We start from the raw sequence: 20,039 nt of genomic DNA, 5'->3' as shown, positions 1-20,039 counted from the left end.
AAAAAGTGGGGGGCACCTGGGTGGCTCAGTAGGTTAAATGTCTGACTTTGGTGCCAATCATAATCACACAGTTTGAGTTCGAGCCCCGCATCAGGCTCTGTGTTGACATCTTGGAGCCTGGAGCCTGCTTCCGATTCTGTGTCTCCCTTTCTCTCCGCCCCTCCCCTGCTCATGCTCTGTCTCCCTCTCTTGCAAGAATAAATAAATATTAAAAAAAAATTTAAAAATGGGCATGTTTTCACATAAAACTCGATGAGAAAACCATGAAAGCTAATCCAGTAAGCCAACAAGAAGTAAATAAGCAAATGAAATGCCAGAGAATCTCAAAGAGAGTAAAAATGCAATGTTCATAAACAAAAATGGTGCTGGTGTAGAACAATGGATCGTTCTCAAAGCATACCTCTAATTACACAGGAATTCAAGTAAGGAGGCTAAGTATTCTTTTTTAAAAAAGCTTTTTTAAAAAAATGTTTATTTGTATTTGAGAGAGAGAGACAGGCAGAGAGAGAGAGAGCGCACATGCGCGCATCAGTGGGGGAGGGGCAGAGAGAGAGGGAGACACAGAATGTGAAGCAGCCTCCAGGCTCTGAGCTGTCAGCACAGAGCCTGATGCGGGGCTCGAACTCATGGACCGTGAGATCATGACCTGAGCCGAAGTTGGATGCTTAACTGACCGAGCCACTCGGGTGCCCCATAGAGGCAAAGTATTCTTAATGTCCAAGGTATTTAATTTCGTCTAATTCAGATGATGAAAAAAAAAATCCAAGTAGGTATATGTGGTACAAATGAGCCAGTAATAGGTAAGATGCCAAGTACGGGAGGAGCGGGAGGGGGTCACCGAGAAGGGCTCTGCAGTGACAGGGATGTATGGATCTGTGGCCAGAGCAGGGCTAATGTTAGGATTTGTTAAGTAAGACAGCATTTTTGAGTAACCAAACAGTTGCACTGATAGGAGTTACTGATTTACAGAAAACAACGAAGATGGAAAGATCATACGAGTTCCTACCATGTGGCTGTGGAAGGTTATATGGGTACATACAGCGACCAAATGAAAAGCAGAAAGAAAGGAACATAAGAAAGGCAAAGAAGTAAAGGGGGTCCTTCCTGGGGCTAACAATCACAACTGCCGTGTTCCACTTACTTGCACTGAGCGTGGTAATACTTTATAAGATTCTGCAGCAGGTCCACACCCTTTTTGGTCTTGATTTCATTAACTTTAATGAGATACTGTGGAAATAAAACAGAATTGTATGTTGACTGTTACAGACAGGGTTTCCCAGTCCTGGGTCTGGGGAGCAGAATACCGATCGTGAATCTGCACAAGCTACTGAACCTTGGCTGCCTTCAGACAGGGGGAGTTTCATTTGGGGAATGACGATCAGGCACAGTCATGAGTGTACAAACGACCTGATTAGAGTGTTAATGGTTTACAAACACTCCAGATTAGTTTACTATACAAGCAGAAATCAAACACAGCAAAACATTCTAGAATGTTTGATTATATCCCCCTGGTGCAGTGGATCTCAAACTTAGAGTTCACATGATCGAAACCTGAAAAGACAGGTCGTTCTTGGCAGAAAATCAGTAAAATTGCACTCTCTTTATGGAATATGCGGTGAGGTACTGAAACTTTTAGGAAGAGTTTCTGGTACTCAAGAATGAAAGAATAAGAAAAATTAACGTTACAATAACCTGTTATTAATCAAGCAGTTAATGAACACTACTAGCTCTGATTTTTACCAGTATCCAAGACTTTCTGTTGATATTGTTTGCTTTTTTTTACTTGTTTTATTATAAAGAAGTGCTTACGAGCAGACAGGTTCAAGAAGAAGCTAAAAGGTTGAAGAGGAGGAAAAAAGAGTATTTTTTTAAAAAAAGAAACACTTAAAATTGAGAAAATTCTATCCGTTTTAGTATTTTTGGAAAACTGATAAAGGAACTGTTACACGTTAGCGTCAGAATGGCAGGACGCCAGGTCAAGGAGGACCAGCGCTCACTGGGAACCCAGTTTGAGAACCACTGCTCAAAGTTTAAGGGAACATGCTTTCATTACATTTCTTTCATGAACTCAGACTTTCTTCATGACTACTTTATTTCAGCTTTCATTCCAACTGGACACATGGTTAAAAAAGACGCATGCTCTTAACCTGGATCAGTAAGACTTCATGTTCACCAGTGTTACTCCTCACCAGATGTTTTTTTCCACACTCACTCACAAGCAACATTAAAGTTCTCACCAAAGAATCCTGTTTTGGCATAAACAGCCCCACAGGACCAAGGCTCAAAATATGAGCCAACAGTGAAATGGCGGATCCCAAAAGGCTTGGAGAAAAACGGAGATGAGAACCCTTAAGAAACAGTCCCCTCCTCTAATAACCAAACAGCCTGCATTTAAGCAGAAAAACTGCTGACTAGCAGGAAAGATCACAGTTAACCAAACGCCAGGCAAATGCTTGCAAAAGCTGTTCTTACTTCGCACATTTGGAGCTGGAAGAGGCGTCTCTCCTTCTCCATTTCTTCTGCGATCTCGGCTCCCGTGATCTCCGTGCGGATCATTCCATGCTGCTTTGCGTGCTCTCTCTTCTCCTTCTCAATTTTTGTACTGTAATTAAAGATGCCATCATTTAAAAACAAAAACAAACATTCCCGTCTTTCCTTTTTGTCTTCCCTTTAACAAGAGTCACTGATTGTTTCTTAATTACTAAAGGTTAAGCAGCAGGAACTCTTAAGTCGGTAACGTTGATGGAAAGTAACATTCAAAGAGAACACACATCGTATAAATTTTCACCTGGGAAACCTTGCCTTTTAAGTCTGATCTTACACATGGATGAATTCTTATACATTCTCTCACATTTTGGTCTGCATGAAAAAATTCTGACAGTTGATTTTCTTCTTGGGTAAAGTACTTTACTCATCGATGAAAAAGTATCAGAAAGTTGGAGACCTCAGGTGTATCCTGATTGCCAACAGATTAAGAGTCTGAGAATTATTTCAGGACAATCAAAGCGCATAGTGGGCATGCACAAAAAGTAGTCAAAGGTAATTTCCAATATTCTTCTAAACCTGGGCCATTTCCATATCCCCATAACACACTTTAATCATTCCATCATCTGGCAGTGGCCTGTACAAAATAAGGATGGGAGAGATCCTAATCTACAATTTGGAATCCCTCTCTGGCCTTTGTTGCTTCCAGATTGCCATCATATACATCACTAGACACGGGGCTCAGGGAGCTGAATGGTACCAGAAGACACAGTTCTGGATATTGACATTTAGAAGCCTCCTGAAAAAAAAAGCTGTCTTGACATCCTAACATCTAAAACCCAAGGAGGCAGCTCACTGCATTCTTGACAAGCCTTCTATCAACTTTTGGGTGCTTTACTCTGAAATATGAATGGGTGGTGAAAGATGATAAGGTAACTGAGGAAAGGCTCCAAAATGAAAGCAGGGGTTCAAAATAACAAGTCAGGGAGTGGGTAGGTGGTGGTGAGAGAACCAGGGGCAGTAAGAGAGAAACTACTTTATAAAATATAATCAAATCCTCAGAAAGGTAAAATAGTGTATCTATGAAACAAGAAGAAGAAACTATACAAAGGCCACCAAAAACTCCCAATGAACTGAGAAAAAGGGCTTTGGAAATTTAAAATATGATAGCCAAATTAAAAAAGTCAACTGAGGGGTGCCTGGATGGCTCAGTTGGCTAAGTGTCGGACTTGGGCTCAGGTCATGATCTCATAGTTTGTGAGTTCGAGCCCTGCATCTGCGGTCAGCGCAAGGCCCACTTTGGGTCAGAGCCTGCTTTGGATCCTCTGTCTCTCTCTCTTTCTGCCCCATCACCTGCTCTCTCTCTCTCTCTCTCTCTCTCTCAAAAATAAATAAAACATTAAAAAAAAAAAGATGACTGTGGGATGCCTGGGTGGCATCCGACTTCAGCTCAGGTCATGATCTCATGGTCCATGAGTTCAAGCCCCACGTCGGGCTCTGTGCTGACAGATCAGAGCCTGGAGCCTGCCTCAGATTCTGTGTCTCCCCCTCTCTCTGCCCCTCCCCCACTCATGCTCTTTAAAAACTTTAAAAACTTGAAAAAAAAGGTTTAAAAAAGTCGACTGAAACAGTGAGAATAAAAGGTTGAAAATAATCTAAAACAGAACATAGACAAATAGAACAGAAAAGAGAGAAAAATTATAAGAACAACCTAGAGAATCCAACATTATATAGCGAAGCCTTTTAGGAGAATAAACAGAAAAGAAACCAGATGGGAGGAATGATAAGGAACATTTTAGGAACTACAGAGCTAAAAACTGCAAAGAGAAGGTCAATGAAGAAACTTCGTAGAACATTAAAAAAAAAAAAAAGACTTTCACATTTTCTAACTGGAAATAAATGAACCCCTTCCCCAAACCCCACACAAAGAAATGGGAGCAAATATGATTATAAAATGAGAGGATTTATATTCAGCCCAACTCTCATTCTGTGTGATGCAGAATGAAGATATTTCTGGACATGGAAAAATCTGAAAATTTTCCCTCCTTGAGAGCCGTTCCCTGGAAACGAGTGGAAGTGGTGTGCCAGCCAAATATGGGCCCATGCCAGGAAGGAGGAAGGAGGAGAGCTACCATGAAGGGGCAGCCCAGGACGACAGCTGTGCTGGTGAGCGAAAGGGCTCTGGAGGGAATCTCCAGGACAGAACAGACGGGACTGCCAGAGAACCTAACGATAACAGATCTATAATCGTTGCTACAACATACATAGTGTATGTTCTAAACAGAAACGCTATTATTTTGTTTTAAACAGAAACATTCATAGGTGTTGGACATCAGTTCTAACAGATAACAAAAGATCACAAACGTTTCCAGCAGGAGGCAAATGAAATGAGGCAATTATTTCACTAAGGAAAAGCAGAAAATGGTACGATGAGAATGGAAAGTCCATTATAACACCATTTGATGGGCACTGAATATTTACAGCCACAGAAGTTGTTCACACTGACAACTGGTTTATCCATAAACTGTTGTATTAACCACACAGGATGAACAGGGATGGGGGTGGGAAAGCCACGGGGGGTGGTTGTGCGAGGGAGCTGAGCCCTCATCTGCTGTGGCTGCACAGCAGGTGCACCAGGAGGAAACAGCAAGAGAACACAGAGGAACAGAGACAAACCAGCCAGGGAACAGGTGAGGGACTCAGAGGACAGGAGGGGTGGGGCTGAGGACCGCTGTGTCTTTCCACGAAAGCACGTCCGTTGCCTACGTAAGATCCCCTCCTCCCATTCCTTGTTAGGAAAAGAATCCTTATTATCAGGTGCAGCACAGACTTGGGAAGGCAGCACGGACATTCTTACAGTGCTGTGACACAGAAGTGCTGTGAAAGGTGCCTGGTTTGCCCTAGACGCTCTACTCGGATAGACTCTTGTCGAAGCCATTATTATTGGAGTTTCTATTCTATGCAGAGTCCGTCTTAACCGTTGCAAGCACTATTTAATGCTTTCTTTTATGTATGGGTGTTATTTTGACCAAGTATTATTTGATGGTTTAAAAAACTTGCTAGAAACAACTGACTGGCCAACTGTAGGTCTGTCAACAGGCAATTACTTCAACATATGTTATCTTGTCTTCACAGAAGCCTTGAGAAGTGGTTAACTCTTCTATGGCTTTACAGGCGAGGATCATCAAAGTTAAGTATCTTGGCTCAAAGTCACAAAGCCGGTAAGTGGCACCACTGAGATTCTCCCATGGTCTCTGACTCCCCAGTGTGTGGTCTAAACTATTATGCCTCACTGCCTCCCGAGTTCTAAATGGAAGACCACAGCCCAGCCTCCTGGTTATCAAAGCTAATAAATTAACTTCTTTTTTTTTGTATGTTGTTTTGTTTTCTGTAATTCATAATCAAATGAGCCCTATCACATCAAATAATCAAACATTTGGGTTTTTTTTTTCTTCTTATACCACTATACATGGTGAGGAAGAAACATATCTTAGGAAAATCATTTGTTGATAGAGGTTTATTTTATTTATTTTTTTTTAATTTTTATTAATTTATTTCTTAATGTTTATTTATTTTTGAGAGGGAGAGAGAGACAGAGTGTGAGTCAGGGGAGGGGCAGCGAGAGAGGGAGACACAGAATCCGAAGCAGGCTCCAGGCTCCGAGCTGTCAGCACAGAGCCCGATGCGGGGCTCGAACTTGCAAACTGCGAGATCACGACCCGAGCTGAAGTCGGACGCTCAACTGACTGAGCCACCCAGGTGCCCCGACAGAGGTTTATTAAAAAAGAAAAATAAAACAACAATCTTTTGGTGAAATCCTAAAATCAGGACCCACTTAAATGACGAATCCTGATACACATTTCCAGATCTGGATAATTCTTTCATTCCTGCAGCAACTATTCCCTATGCATGAGCTATGTGCCCAAGGTATTGCTAGGGGAAGGCACTGGGAGATTAACACCAAATGCGAGGACGATATGGTCACTGCACTCACCGGGGTCAGATGCCAGAGGACAATACAGACTAGTGAGCAACCAGACAAGTCTGAATACAGTTGAGCAAAGCGCCAGGAAGGGCACCTAGATCGTCCTAGAATGGTTTCTGCTCCAGGACATTCATAATACTGACCACCAGGTCTTGTGCCAACTGTATTTTTATAAAATACCAAAAATACAGTTCTACTACCCAACACTGGTAGATTTGAGCTGACAAAGCACATACTGTACCTTGTTTTATTTCCATGTCCTACAAAAGAGATCTATTCCACAAGTGTAGAGCAAAGGTGTTTTGTTTTGTTTTTTCTCCCTTCTGTGGACTCCGGCCCCTTTTGTATGTACTTAGTTCTATTTCAAGCCCGGGGTGTGAAGCTGCCTCTGGGCAGGGCAGCACTTAGCTCACAAGAGTGAGCACTGATGATCCTTTTTCATACAGAAAGACAGGATGGCCTACACTGTTCACTCCATCACTGACCATTTTAAGAGCCCTTCTGTTCTCAGCTGCATTTATAACCATCAATGCGTTAAAGTATTCCTAAGGCAACAAGTCTCCAACAGTGCGTTTATTACATAAGCATTTGTAGAAGTAGTCTGGCAAAAAACAAATTTAACCCCGAATTTGTTTTTCTTTTGTTGGTGTTTTCATTCTGCCGTTACTGCTGTCTCCAGAAATGCTTTTATTCTCTCACGGTGACAGCTATCCAAGTTTACAGCCAACCTTTTTTATTAAGTGCTTTTACATATACTTCTCCTCCCACCACACCTCCCGGTAATACAAATGTCTTCGAGTCGCAATAACGAGGGAAGGTGGTCTGACTCGTACGGCAGGAAGGTGAGCCAGGCCCACACCATGCATTTCGTGTGCGTTATTTCCACAGTCCCTGCAACAACCCGCCGTGCCCGTGACGTGTTGCTCTGGCTCAGGGGCCACACAGACCCTGGGGAAGTCAGCGTGGCACCGCCCAGCTCCATGACCTCCTGTAATCCCTTCAGTCTCTCCAGGCTTCAGTTCCCCAATCCACAACCAGACGGTGAGGTCACCGTGTGGCGGTCACGCAGGTAGAACACGGCGCACAGGCCCCGGCAGGCAGAAGGAGGTCACAAACGCTATGAATTTTTATCGTTTCCTAATTGCTATGCAGGAATGTAAACAGCCTACAGTTATATGCTAGCTGCAATTAAAGAAAAGTTGCAACGGACAACTTGATAGACAACTTGATAGTCAGCGTCAGCAGCCACGGGATCACAAATTTTTGGGAGCTAACAGTGCACCTCCCTCTTCCTATGACGAGGAGGAGGAGTCATAAACACCTCCGGTCAGGTCAGCACACCCGGGCTCTTAACCTCTACAAGGAGGTACTCAACGAGTTCTTGTCCGAAAGAGATCGGGTAAGAGCTCTGTCCTTCTTCTAGTTAACTTTTTCTTAAGAAATGAACAACTATAGAAAACAAACAAAAAAAAATGACTTACAACTTTGTCTCATAGTCTTTCCAAGCTTTGTCAAACGGCTTCTTGAGATCCTTAGGAAAGAGAAAACGAACTTGAGACTGGATTCACTTTTGCTCAAAGGCAAGTAAACAGTGCAGAAATAGCATGGCAGCGAAAATGCTTTCCTTTAAAGGACGCGTGAAACCGGACACACTCTCACGCACGTCACAGTGTGTGTCGTAGACGAGGAGCCTGAGCGAGCGGGAAGGGCGGCCTTCGCTGCGATGCCCGCGAGGTGGCTGGTGGTGCGGCCAAGGCTCAGCACAGACTCCCCGCAGCCCCGTGGGCTCTCACCGATAATCCGGAAAGGGCCTCATCTTATTCCTCAGTCAATAACATTGTGTGAAGCGGCACATCTTTTCCAATGATCATTTTCCAAGTAGTTTTTATGCTAGAAATGTTCAGAGTGCCCTTCAAATGTAAGTTAACGCTATGATCTTTAAAGAGGGGGGGAAAATCAATCCTTTCCAGTTAAAGTGAAAATCAAATTTCTGAACACTTACTCCTTTGACTCCCTTTAGGTCTCCTTTCAACAAGGAGTCCAAGGTGAAGATCACATTGTGGCTCAGACCCTGGAGCTGGAAAGTAAAGCAAACATGGAAGACGGTTAAAAAAGGGAGTGTGTGCAGAATAACAAAATCAGCTACTGTGGACTGGACACTTTGCACACACCAGACTCTGCGTAAGGGCTTTCACGCACCATCTTGCTGACCCTGTGCACCGCCCCGAGGTTAGACCCCCCCCCACCCCCCACAGCAGGTGGGAGCCACACAACTGGCTTCTATTACTCCTTTTCGTATGCTTCTTTGGTATTTCTCACTATGTGAAATGACCCAGTGTGTTTATACGTGCACTCTGTCCCCCACCAGAACGTAAGCTCAGTGAGGGCAGGGACCACGACTGTCCCACTCACTGTGTCCTCTCTGTGCCCAGATCCATTAGAAAGACAAGATACAAGTGCGGGTTTCTCACTGTTCTGAGGCAGTGGCCTGAGTCTCCTTGATTTTAAGTTAGAACAAAAAGGGGTCTACAGAGGAGAGGGAGACGGAGCTGGCACCCAGCTGGAGACAGCGGGGCAGGGAAACCAAGGGAGGGACAGGCAAGCAGAGAAAGACTGGGCCGAACAAGGACTGGGAACAGTGAATGACACGGACCCGTAGCACTGTGGGGAAACCGGGTCTAGTCGTGTGGAACCAACACTACAGGGACCTGCCGAACCAGGTCATACCCGGCGAGGTCGGTGGGCTCCCTCACTCGGGAAATAATTTTACTCCCGTGCAAGAGTGTTCTCATTTGTCACTGCAGCCAGCCAGTCACCCTTCCGTCAATCACTTACCATGTCCTTGTTCTGTGACACCCACCATGCTAGCAGCTGGCCAGGTGAAGGTGAATAAAACACTGTTCCTGCCTCGAGCGAGCTCACACCCCAGGGACAGAGGTGGTCGCCGTACGCAAACCCACTCTGCCACATCGCGGTATTATAAGTGCCGTACAGAGGCGGAGGGAAAGAGCGGAGCGAGAAGGACCCACGTGGACACCTGCAGGCTTGGTGCGGGACCCTGGGCACCCCCTAGATAACTGGGGGACGCTACAACCTGCCGCAGACAGCTGCAGTGAAGGGGTTAATAACCTCACAGTGCTAGCTTGCTCCCACACACTCAGCAAGTGCTGAATACATATCTGTTTTCAAAATCCAAAGGGACGTTAGAGAAGAAATAAGAGTAAGGCAATGTGGGGCGCCTGGGTGGCTCAGTCGGTTGAGCATCCGACTTCAGCTCTGGTCATGATCTCACGGCTTGTGAGTTCCAGCCCCTGCGTCGGGCTCTGTGCTGACAGCTCAGAGCCTGGAGCCTGCTTCACATTCTGTGTCTCCCTCTCTCTCTGCCCCTCTGACGCTCACGCCCTGTCTCTCTCTCAAAAATGAATAAACATTAAAAAAAAATTTTTTTTTAAAGAATAAGGCCACACGGAACAGACGGACACCTTCTGCCAACTCCTGCCTACCGCTCTCATCCTGGGCTCCCTGTGGCTCACCATTCCACCTCTGCCTCCTGGCTTCCGGTTTCCATGCAAGAGAAGTTGTCCAGGGCACATCACCAGAGGGCTTGGATCAAAAACAACCAACTCTCTCTTCTTTCAAAGACAAAGAGATTCCGAATACCGAGACGATTCTATCTGTGCAATCTCGCTACCCCCTGCTCCCCCACCCACAGAGAGATAGCCTGGCTGGCAGATGCCAACAGTGAGAGAGCCACGGATTCGGAGTCTGTGTTCTGTAAGGTCAAGGGCATTGGTTCCTGGGGAGTGGGGTGAAAAACATCTTAGCTATTACAATGGCTGTGGCTTTCCAAAGGGCCAGAGTATATAAACTTGATATAGAGTATATCTGTGGCATTAAAACTTCAAAATTTAGTTTAAACTTTCTAACTTCCTCCCTCCTTCCCTCCCTTCCTTGCTTTCTCTTTCTCTCTTTCTTTCTAAGTGTTTATTTAGCTACTTGTAGGGGAGGGACAGAGAGAGAGGGAGAGAGAATCCCAAGTAGGCTCTGCACTGTCAATGCGGAGCCCAATGCAGGGCTCGAACCCACAAACTGTGAGATCATGACCTGAGCCAAAATCGTGAGCCACCCAGGTGCCCGCCCACCCCCCCCCCAAATATCTTTAAAAAGACTCCTTGGGATGGGGTGGTGCAGTTTTCAGGTAATAATAATGTTGAAAAACACCGGCTGTGGGTATGAGATGGGGAAAATACAGATGAACAGGACTCACTCTCAGCCACAGATGAAGCTCCTTCCTGAAATATAAGCCTCCTGCATCCTGCTCTCCCTCGGGCCTCGGAGGTTTGTGTGGATGGTGGTAAGTGAGGCAGGGGCCAACCAGCCCTCCACTCGCCAGGCCAGTGCCTACCTCTTCTCGATTCGTAGAAATCCTTAATCTTCTTCAAAACATTCACCATCCCTCACCATGCACGTATCTGTTTCCTCATTTGTTTGCTGTACCCTCAGTTTGAATGCAAACTCTCTAAGGGTAGGGTCTGCATGTTCACGGCCCTCTTTCCACAATTTAGAACACTGCCTGGCACAGAGTAGGTGCTCAATAAATACTTGTAGAATACAGGAAATAGAGAATCATGTGAGCACAAGGTTCCTCTCTACAGGATTTATTCTGACGGGAAGCTTAGGACTTGTCAATAAGGGATGAGATAAATAAACTACGGAAGTTCTAAACCATAGCCATAAAACTGAGAAAGTTCTTTATGTGTAACTCTGGAAACGGCTCCAAGATAAATTGTTACATGACAAGAGCAAAGTATAAAACAGCATTCACAGCATACAAAGTTCTGTATAAAAAGAACAGAGGCGCCTGGCTGGCTCGGTTGGGGAGCACACAACTCTGGACCTGGGGTTGTAACTTCTAGCCCCAGATGGGATGTAGAGATTGCTTAAATACATAAAACTTTAAAATATTCTAAACAATGAAATGACAGTGATTATAAACCATTTTTAACTTCGTCCTAGAATCAGGCTTTTCACCAATGCCTCAAATCCTTTGTGAAATGAAGCAGGAAAAAAAAAATTGTTATGCCATTTTGGTCTGAGGGCTACATTACAAAATAAGAATGAAAAAATTATGAAACTGTGGTTAGTACTGAATGTGGGGGTTGTGCGGAAGAAAAAGTCCCTCAAAAGCCATGTACTGACCACACAATAGACACACACTGTAACCTTTCAGTGCCGTCGTCGGGGTTGGGGGGTGGGGGGGTGGGAGGGGGGGCTGCAGTGGCACTGATGGAAAACCCCAAGAATTAAGAATTTCTTTGTGGTTATCCACACACATACTCTTGGGGGCTGATAAGAAACCGAGAAGGCCAAACATTGTGTATTTATGAATTCAGAATCTTCCCAGGATGAGCCTAGCAAAAGGCCCCAGGAAAAAAATCTTTCCCCACCTTACTCCCCAGGAAGAAGTCGGTTAATTTGCAAAAACTGGCAAAGGCAATGGTTTTAAGGAAAGAGCGAATAGCAACTCTCTGTCATTATGAAGATGCAGAGAGAAGTCAAAGAGAAAACAGACTACTCTCGAGAAAAGGAAACTTTTGAGAAATATTTATCAAGAGGCCAAAATTTCCTTTGCTGCAGATCTCAATGAAGAGAAGGCCTATTTTCTCCGACACTGGAAGGTACTGTGACAGCGATGGATTACATGACCTCACAGTTGTAGGGTTCTGTGACTTTCCTGCTTTTTTACTTTCCAGTTCTTTCAGGAATCCTTCTCACAGCCTAAGCAAAGCTTGCAAACGAATACAAAAGCACCTCCAGGGCAACCACGAGGAGGAGGCCAACGTAAAAAAAAACGAGTAGAAAGACTTCCTGTATCACCTTCATTATCCTCAGTGGATTTTTTGAAAGCCTTTCAAATCTATTATTTCCCATTAATTTTACTAAAATTCTATTGATTCCATTTCCATTTACTCAACTTCCAACCTATTTCCTTCCCTTTAATGATAAAGTTGAATTAACGTAAGTTCTTTACACAAGCCAAGATAACAGGACGATGAAGGATATGTTTTTAAGAGCACCTCTTTTTCCATTTTATTAAGCAAACACATTAGAAAGCATTTCAGGAGTGGTGTTTGGGTGCGGTAAATGTGTCTGCTTTCCAAACAAACTGCTTCCTCACAAAGTGGAAATTTCCTCTGCGAGTATATATGTTTTTCAAGCCCAACGAGAAACCTGGAATAAAGACAGGAGGAGGCTGACGTGTGTCCTTTCATTATGCAAAAGTGACTTGTTTAAGCAAACAGACTGTAATTAATATTGGTTTTGATCACAATAACCATCTATTCCTTACAACTAGCTCAGACGCTACCAGACATGAGACAAACAACTCCCGTTAGAGAGGACTTCAGGACGGCTTTCCTCTTTGTATCTGCTCTGATTTTTCTCTAAACCCCTTTAGTTTTACCACAAAACGACATGATCTCATTCTTTATGATTCATCACCTGTCTTTCTTCTCTAGAAGGTATGCCTCTTAATTAAGGGGGAAGCATCTCATCTGTTTTGTCCACTAACCGACCAGGTCCCAAAGCTGGAGTCAGTAGGCAGCTGCCGGTGGCCACGCTGCACTGTGGTTTCTGGCTCGCCTGGGGGCCTGCGACCCGGGGGCTGTGCCACCCTGCGGGAGCACAGGCGTGGGGGACAGTGACTCAGCAGCGTCGCAGTGGGAGCGCAGCACGGCTCTACACGTGGTGCCCTGCCCCCACGGCCCCCACATGCACACGGCACCGTATCAATGAACGGGGACATAATTTGCTTGCTTTGTCATCCTGCGTTAATCCTGACGTTCCTACCTTACTGCCCACCGGTTCTCTCTCCTTCCCCTCTACAGACAGAAAGTAAGGCTAATGCAAATCTGCTGACTTGCTCAACACATTGGAAAATCCAATTAAAATAATGAGCCAGCTCCCAGCAGTTAAGTCTTCGATTCCCTGGAATAAATTAGATATTCTGTCTAGTGTGTTACCTCCTTCATGGCATACTTATGCACCTTCATGGCGGTGCCCGGTTGTGGTCAGGCAGTTTCCAGGGTGTTAAGATACACTGGAAAGAGTTCTCAGCAGGAGCTGAGAAGGCCAGAATGTGGCCACTCGTTACTATTGGCCTGGGGACTTTGGGCAAACCGTTAACCTGACCGACTCGGTTTTCTGATTTTAAAATGGGTGTCCTGGCACCTTCCTCCACTAGCCAAGGCTGGTGCGACAGGATCAGGGAGAACGGATGCCAGCGGAGCTCCCACTGGGTAGCAGGCCACAGGGCTGCCTGCTTTATCCGGCTGCTCCGCTGGCTGTTCCCGAGAGCCCTCAAGGTGGTATTAACGTGTTCAAACACACTCAGCCAAGTGGACGGGCCAAACCACAAGCCAGGGCTAACTCCCAAGTCAGTGAACTATTTACAGCATTATCTTCTTGTAGGTTATCATAATGTGCTTTTTTAAAAAGTTATTTGAGAGAGAGAGAGAGAGAGAGAGAGAGAGAGAGAGAGAGAGAGAGAGACTGGGAGGGAGAGAGCGAGAGAGACAGACAGACAGATCCCAGGGCCATGAGATCATGACCTGAACCGAAATCAAGAGTCAGACACCCAACCGACTGAGCCACCCAGGCGCCCCCGATTATCAGAATGTTTCAAAGATTATAATATACTGCATACACATACAGACTATTATTATTAGCCATTACCAACCTACTAAACTAAGCTTTATTGTATTCGGTTGCATATGCTTTAAGGGGAAACAAAGAATACTGCTTTGAGGGCACTTACAATTCCCACGCAGATGAGACTTAATGTTCCCACCTCACCCACTGCTCAGGCATTTGTAACAGCTTACACTTCACAGCTGCTGGAGTGCCCAGCACTCACACGATCGACAGGCAGAACACACTTAGCCAAGAGTGTGCCTGGATAAGTCATTCAAACTTTCAGAGATTTAGAGATTTAGTCATTCAACCTCTTAGAGATTCAGTCTCGTTCCTTATAGTGGCAATGATAAGGCTGCCTCCATATGATGCTGAGGGTGTTGCCGTGTAGATGCCGGGTGCTATGCGTGCAAAACGCTGCACAACACAGACTCTTAATAAAACATAACTAGGTTTACTGCCTCACACTTGAACAGCTCAACTGCAGTGGTGGAAAAAATACAATGATGGCATTTTGGATACTGGAATAGGTCTTTTGAGGCTGGGACGGAGGTTGGCAGGACTCCCGAATGTCCTTCATGTTGCACCACATTCCCTCCAAGCTTCTTGTTTCCCTGCCCCATCCCGCAAGGGAGTCTCTACAAACTGTAAGGTAATGCATCCCATTATACACCATGCTCTAATCCAGGCAAATCAGCCTGAATTAGAGTTATTAAAATGACAGATGGTACTGTGTTTAACGTATGTTACCTAAAGTTATTGCTCACAACAACTCAGTAAGATGTATCTTAGCCTCACCCAATTGAGGAAACAGGCTCAGAGACGTCAAGTAACTTGCCTAAGGTCAAACAGTGACTAAGCGGATGGTCAGAGTCTTAATTAAGGTTTTTACTGACTCCAAAGGCCATCCTCATTTCCCGAGTCCTATTGTTCCAGTGATCTTTTAAAATGATTATCAGATCATATCACTCTCCTGCGTGAAACCCATCAATGGCTTCCCATGGACTGGATTCAAATCCAACCTCACAATTTAAGTCTGGCCCTGGCAACCTGTCTGAAGCCCCTCTACCCTTTCCCCCGCCCATCAACCATGCCGGCCCTTCTTCTGGTTCTTGATTCATCAAGCTCTCAAGCATATACATGCTTTACCATCAGTCTGGAACAGTCTTCCGTTGGCTCCTGGCAAAGAGCCTCCTAGTCTAGGCTCCATGCCTCCTCCTCAGTGAGGTGTTGAGCACATTTCTACATAGGTCTCTCCTCTCTGATCTCCCCTGAGTCTTAACTAGGCAGAATAGGCTCACTTTCAGAGAACAATGCATTTGACAAGCATCTGACTGTTTCTTTAGTGTCTAGAGCAAAGCTTCTTGAAGGCAGGAGCTATGGCTGTTTCACCCACCACTGTGTTACATCCAACCCCTAGCAGAGTGTAGATTCCTTAAATAAAACGCGTGTTGACTGAGTAAATGGCTGAACAAATGAATTCCTCTCCACACCAGAAAAGTTATTCTGAGACTCAGAAGTATTACAGAATGTGAATGAGTTTTGGTCTTCCCGGAGCACTCTGCACTTCCAGATTAGAAGTCGGGGAGGTGACGGCGGATTTAGGAGAGGGACAGGAGATGAGAACTGCTCCCACTATGTGGTTGGGGGTGAAGGACCAAAGGTACCTTCCATCCAGCAGCTGCCTGGCTTTGACAACTGGAGAAGAAGAGTGTTCTAGACCTGAACCTGCTTCCACCTGGCTGTGTGGGTACAGGCCGGTCACTTCTCATTTCTGCCACTGATAAAACGAGGTCTACAAGGTCTCTAATATACCTTCCAGGGACAGTACTCTCAGAGCCTAAGATGAGATACTGAGATACGACTAAACACACCAGAAAGAAATCCAGACGGCCCGGGTGAGAAAAGCCAGAGGGAAATGCTCATGCTGTCTCCTAGGCAGGATGTGGCCCTGTCCCCACCCCCAAGAGGGTCTAGGCTCCTGATCCCATCTCAACCATGGTAGTTCTGTTTTAAACATACAGTTTTTTTTTTTTTTTTAAATTTTTTTTTTTTTTCAACGTTTATTTATTTTTGGGACACAGAGAGACAGAGCATGAACGGGGGAGGGGCAGAGAGAGAGGGAGACACAGAATCGGAAACAGGCTCCAGGCTCTGAGCCATCAGCCCAGAGCCTGACGCGGGGCTCGAACTCACGGACCGCGAGATCGTGACCTGGCTGAAGTCGGACGCTTAACCGACTGCGCCACCCAGGCGCCCCAAGGTAGTTCTGTTTTAAAAGGCTGTATGCTTCCAAGTAAGCAAAAATCCGAGGCTACAGTCTTCCTTTCCAAAACAGGAAAACATTTTCAAAATATATAAACAAGTGAAAAATCAGGTTATAAAACAGCACTATAGTATGAAACCAATGTGGTTAAAAAATTATGACAAAAATACACATATAAAAAAAGATTTCTAAATAGGAATGAGATTAGAAGATACAGATAGACAGGGGCACCTGGGTGGCTCAGTCAGTTGAGTGACGGACTTCAGCTCAGGTCATGATCTCATGGTTTGTGAGTTTGAGCCCTGCGTCAGGCTCTGTGCTAACAGCTCGGAGCCTGGAGTCTGCTTCGGGTTCCGTGTCTCCCTCTCTCTCTGCGCCTCCCATGCTCATGCTGTCTCTCAATAATAAATAAATGTTAAAAAAAAGAAAATTAAAAAAAAAAAAGAAGATACAGATAGATAGATCTCAACCCGTAAACAGTGAATTGTAAGGTTATCAGTGACTTGTATTTCAGGGTTTTTTCCCCTGTGTTTCCTAAGTTTTCAGCAATGAACTGGTATTTTTTATTCAGAATAGTATTAAAAAGAAATATGACACAGAAACACAAGAGGGCGATATAATCAACCAGCAATTTATTTCTCACTCAACTTGTTATTTGACGTATTAATACAACATAGAAACCAGATGGCAGGTATAGAAGTAAAAATAATGAGGGAGTGAATCTGGCAGGAAAAATGACAGCTTCTCTGTCACATTAGGGAATTCTATACCTCTGTCCAGAGTGACCGTCCTTCCTAGTGGTCTCCCAAGTGTGGTCTTGGGAACAATAGTGTTTGCATCACCCAGAACTTGTTAGAAATCCAGTCTCAACCCTAATTAACCAGACACTCTGCGGGTGGGGCCCAATGGCCCAGGCTGAAACCAGCTCTCTAGGCATGATGGGTTGGGTGCAAGGTCCAGTTGGGGCATCAACTGCTTTACACTAACAGCAGCTGTCCAAAGTCAAAGGGGAAGGAGAACCCAAGTTCCTTTAGAGAAGGAACACCTGCAGTCAACACATGGAAATCGCCAAGGCACAGTTACCAGGAAAACAGAACAGAGGTGGGTCTCAGCCATAATTACCAGGAGAAAAAGCACAGGAATGACTGCTCTGGGTGGCTTGGGGAAGACCTAAGGAAAAGGGGAACCAAATCAAACCATGACGTTACAGGCCTCAGGAACCGACAAGACTGAATTTGGCAGAAAATACAGTTCTACTGGAAGTTTCACAGAGAAAAATGGGTAGGCGTAGGAGTATCTGGGAATAGGAGAATTCCTTAACGTAAAATAATGCAATTATGTTTTGTCTAATTCCATTTAAGTAAATGAGGGGTTAGATTTAACATCATCTCCTACATCAAAGATGAAAATGAAAGCACTCTTTTTTTCTTTGTACGATCTGCAGCATCTGACTTCATCTGAGGATAATTATAACAAAAGGGGGAGCGGCTACAACTTGTAAGCCCAAGATAAACGGGGAAGCAAAAGGAAGAAAGGCCTGGGCAGCTGGGCCTTGGTTTGAAGAGACATCTCGGCCCTAACGATTTCTCTACTGTGCTTGAAACGATTAATCGGCTGGTTCACAATCAACTTTCAGACCCGTAATTTCATTTCCACGCACGTCATCTACAATTTGCTATGTTTAAACTAGAACAAAAGCCTACGGTAGGTGACATCAAATTACATTTTCCTTGCCTTCACTGAACATCTTTATCACACACTGTATGTTTGACAACAACACGCTTTTAAGCACTTTCCTGACAAATTAAAAAATTTAACAAAATAAGTGAGCGCAAGCACTCGGGGCCCACCACGTACGACACCAGGAGGACACAGGGATTTCTTACTGTAGACACTGTGTTCATTTAACTGGTAGAAAAGCAGAGAAGCAGTGCCCTCTTCGCCTGGACTCCCCCACTCTGTCTGCTTGGTCCACATCTTGTGCTTTAGTTAAGACTCACTTTGCTCCACCCTCACTGAAAATGTTAGAATTCAAATAATTTACCTCAATGGTGGCTGTAATATTCACCACCGGTTGCTACAGTTCCAGGCCACCCTTGCAGAAAAAAGAAATCTTGGATATTATGCCTATGATGCCAAAAAAAGTTTTCTCTACTTGCAGGCAGCAAAAAGCAGGAAGTCTAAAAAATCTGGAACCATCCCCATGTCCGTCCATCCTTATAAAATGAAGTGCTTGGGGCACCTGGGTGGCTCAGTCGGTTGAGCGTCCGACTTCAGCCAGGTCACGATCTCGCGGTCCGTGAGTTCGAGCCCCACACTGGGCTCTGTGCTGATGGCTCAGAGCCTGGGGCCTGCTTCTGATTCTGTGTCTCCCTCTCTCTCTGCCCCTTCCCTGCTCATGCTCTGTCTCTCTCTGTCTCAAAAATAAATAAAAACATTAAGATAAATAAATAAATAAATAAATAAATAAATAAATAAATAAAATAAAATAAAATGAAGTACTTTAGTGTAAACTATTAAAAGAGTCTGTATAAGCAGTCTGTTGAACGGAAGAAATCGTCAAGCTCAGCACAGAGCCTGGAACAGAATGGACATTTAGTAAATACTAGCTAAGTCAGGACCACAATTTAGAAAATCTTGGGGGGGTGGGGGAGAAACAAAAACCTGAAGTACAGACTTTCACCTGACTCTCTAAATATCAAATGTATCAACCAAAGCTTAATGCTGTTTAATGCTTCTATTTAAGGAAACACGCATCTGCAAGCCTAAGAGAATAGTTTTATAAATATCTATTAATTATTTATGGCCTAGTTCAAGGGTGTCTCTTCTGGGAAGCCTCTTTTGATGTCCTTGCTTTCTGGGTGAATAAATGAGGGAGTGAATGAATAAATGATTCTGCCTCTAGTGACCCAGCTTGAGAAACGAGGGAACAGAAACGTGAACTCAGTTTTATCTGACTTCAAAGTCATGCACTCTGCCAGCTCTCTGAACTTCCAATTGCTTGACATGGCTAGACAACCAGTCAATAAAAGGGCCTGTTCATATTTAGTGGAAGATGTAAGCTGCTAGTTCAAGACTGGATCAGCAAGGGGTTTCTTTATGTTAAACCTAACGGTACCAAAAGGCACCAAAGGGTATAATCTTAAAGAAGCAAGGTATAAAGAAGCCACCAGCTTAAATAATCAGAAATTACACACTGAAATGTAAATAAGAAATAAATTCTAGAAGAACAGATATAAAGTGGAATAAAATTAAAACAAATCAACAACAACACATGAAATGGATCATCTGATCCAGAAAACATCTCAATCGGTACGTCTCAAGGTGGTTCCATGGGAAGTCAAAGTTTCTTATACAAGAATGTTTGTGATCAAGGAAGTTTTAAAAAACACTGAACTGGTCAGGTCTCTAATAACAGGATGTCTCCAAGTCTTTAATATACAAATGTACACTGTAAATCCCCAAGGGCAATATGTAGTGCTTTTCAATCCAGAACTCTTGTCAAAGAAGGCGGCATGGGGGGCGCCTGGGTGACTCAGTGGGTTAACCGTCTGACTCTTGATTTCGGCTCAGGTCATGATCTCACAGATTGTGAGATCGAGCCCCACATCA

At 44.5% G+C, this 20,039-nt stretch overlaps 1 protein-coding gene across 8 annotated transcripts in view; it reads right to left on the bottom strand.

Moving 5' to 3' along the window:
- Nucleotides 1–20,039, bottom strand: part of ASAP1 (ArfGAP with SH3 domain, ankyrin repeat and PH domain 1) — a 347,132-nt gene that overhangs the window by 91,252 nt on the left and 235,841 nt on the right. For all 8 annotated transcript variants that reach the window (XM_045453665.1, XM_045453670.1, XM_045453666.1 and 5 more), the window contains 4 exons: nucleotides 8,472–8,546; nucleotides 7,951–8,000; nucleotides 2,473–2,602; nucleotides 1,142–1,227 (listed from right to left, as the gene is read on the bottom strand). In XM_045453665.1, the coding sequence (XP_045309621.1) occupies nucleotides 1,142–1,227; nucleotides 2,473–2,602; nucleotides 7,951–8,000; nucleotides 8,472–8,546 (341 nt within the window). The remainder of the gene's footprint in view (nucleotides 1–1,141; nucleotides 1,228–2,472; nucleotides 2,603–7,950; nucleotides 8,001–8,471; nucleotides 8,547–20,039) is intronic.

Source organism: Leopardus geoffroyi, chromosome C3 (genome assembly GCF_018350155.1).
Source record: "Leopardus geoffroyi isolate Oge1 chromosome C3, O.geoffroyi_Oge1_pat1.0, whole genome shotgun sequence".
NCBI classification, from domain to species: Eukaryota; Metazoa; Chordata; class Mammalia; order Carnivora; family Felidae; genus Leopardus; species Leopardus geoffroyi.
This window is presented reverse-complemented; position numbering and strand designations above follow the sequence as displayed.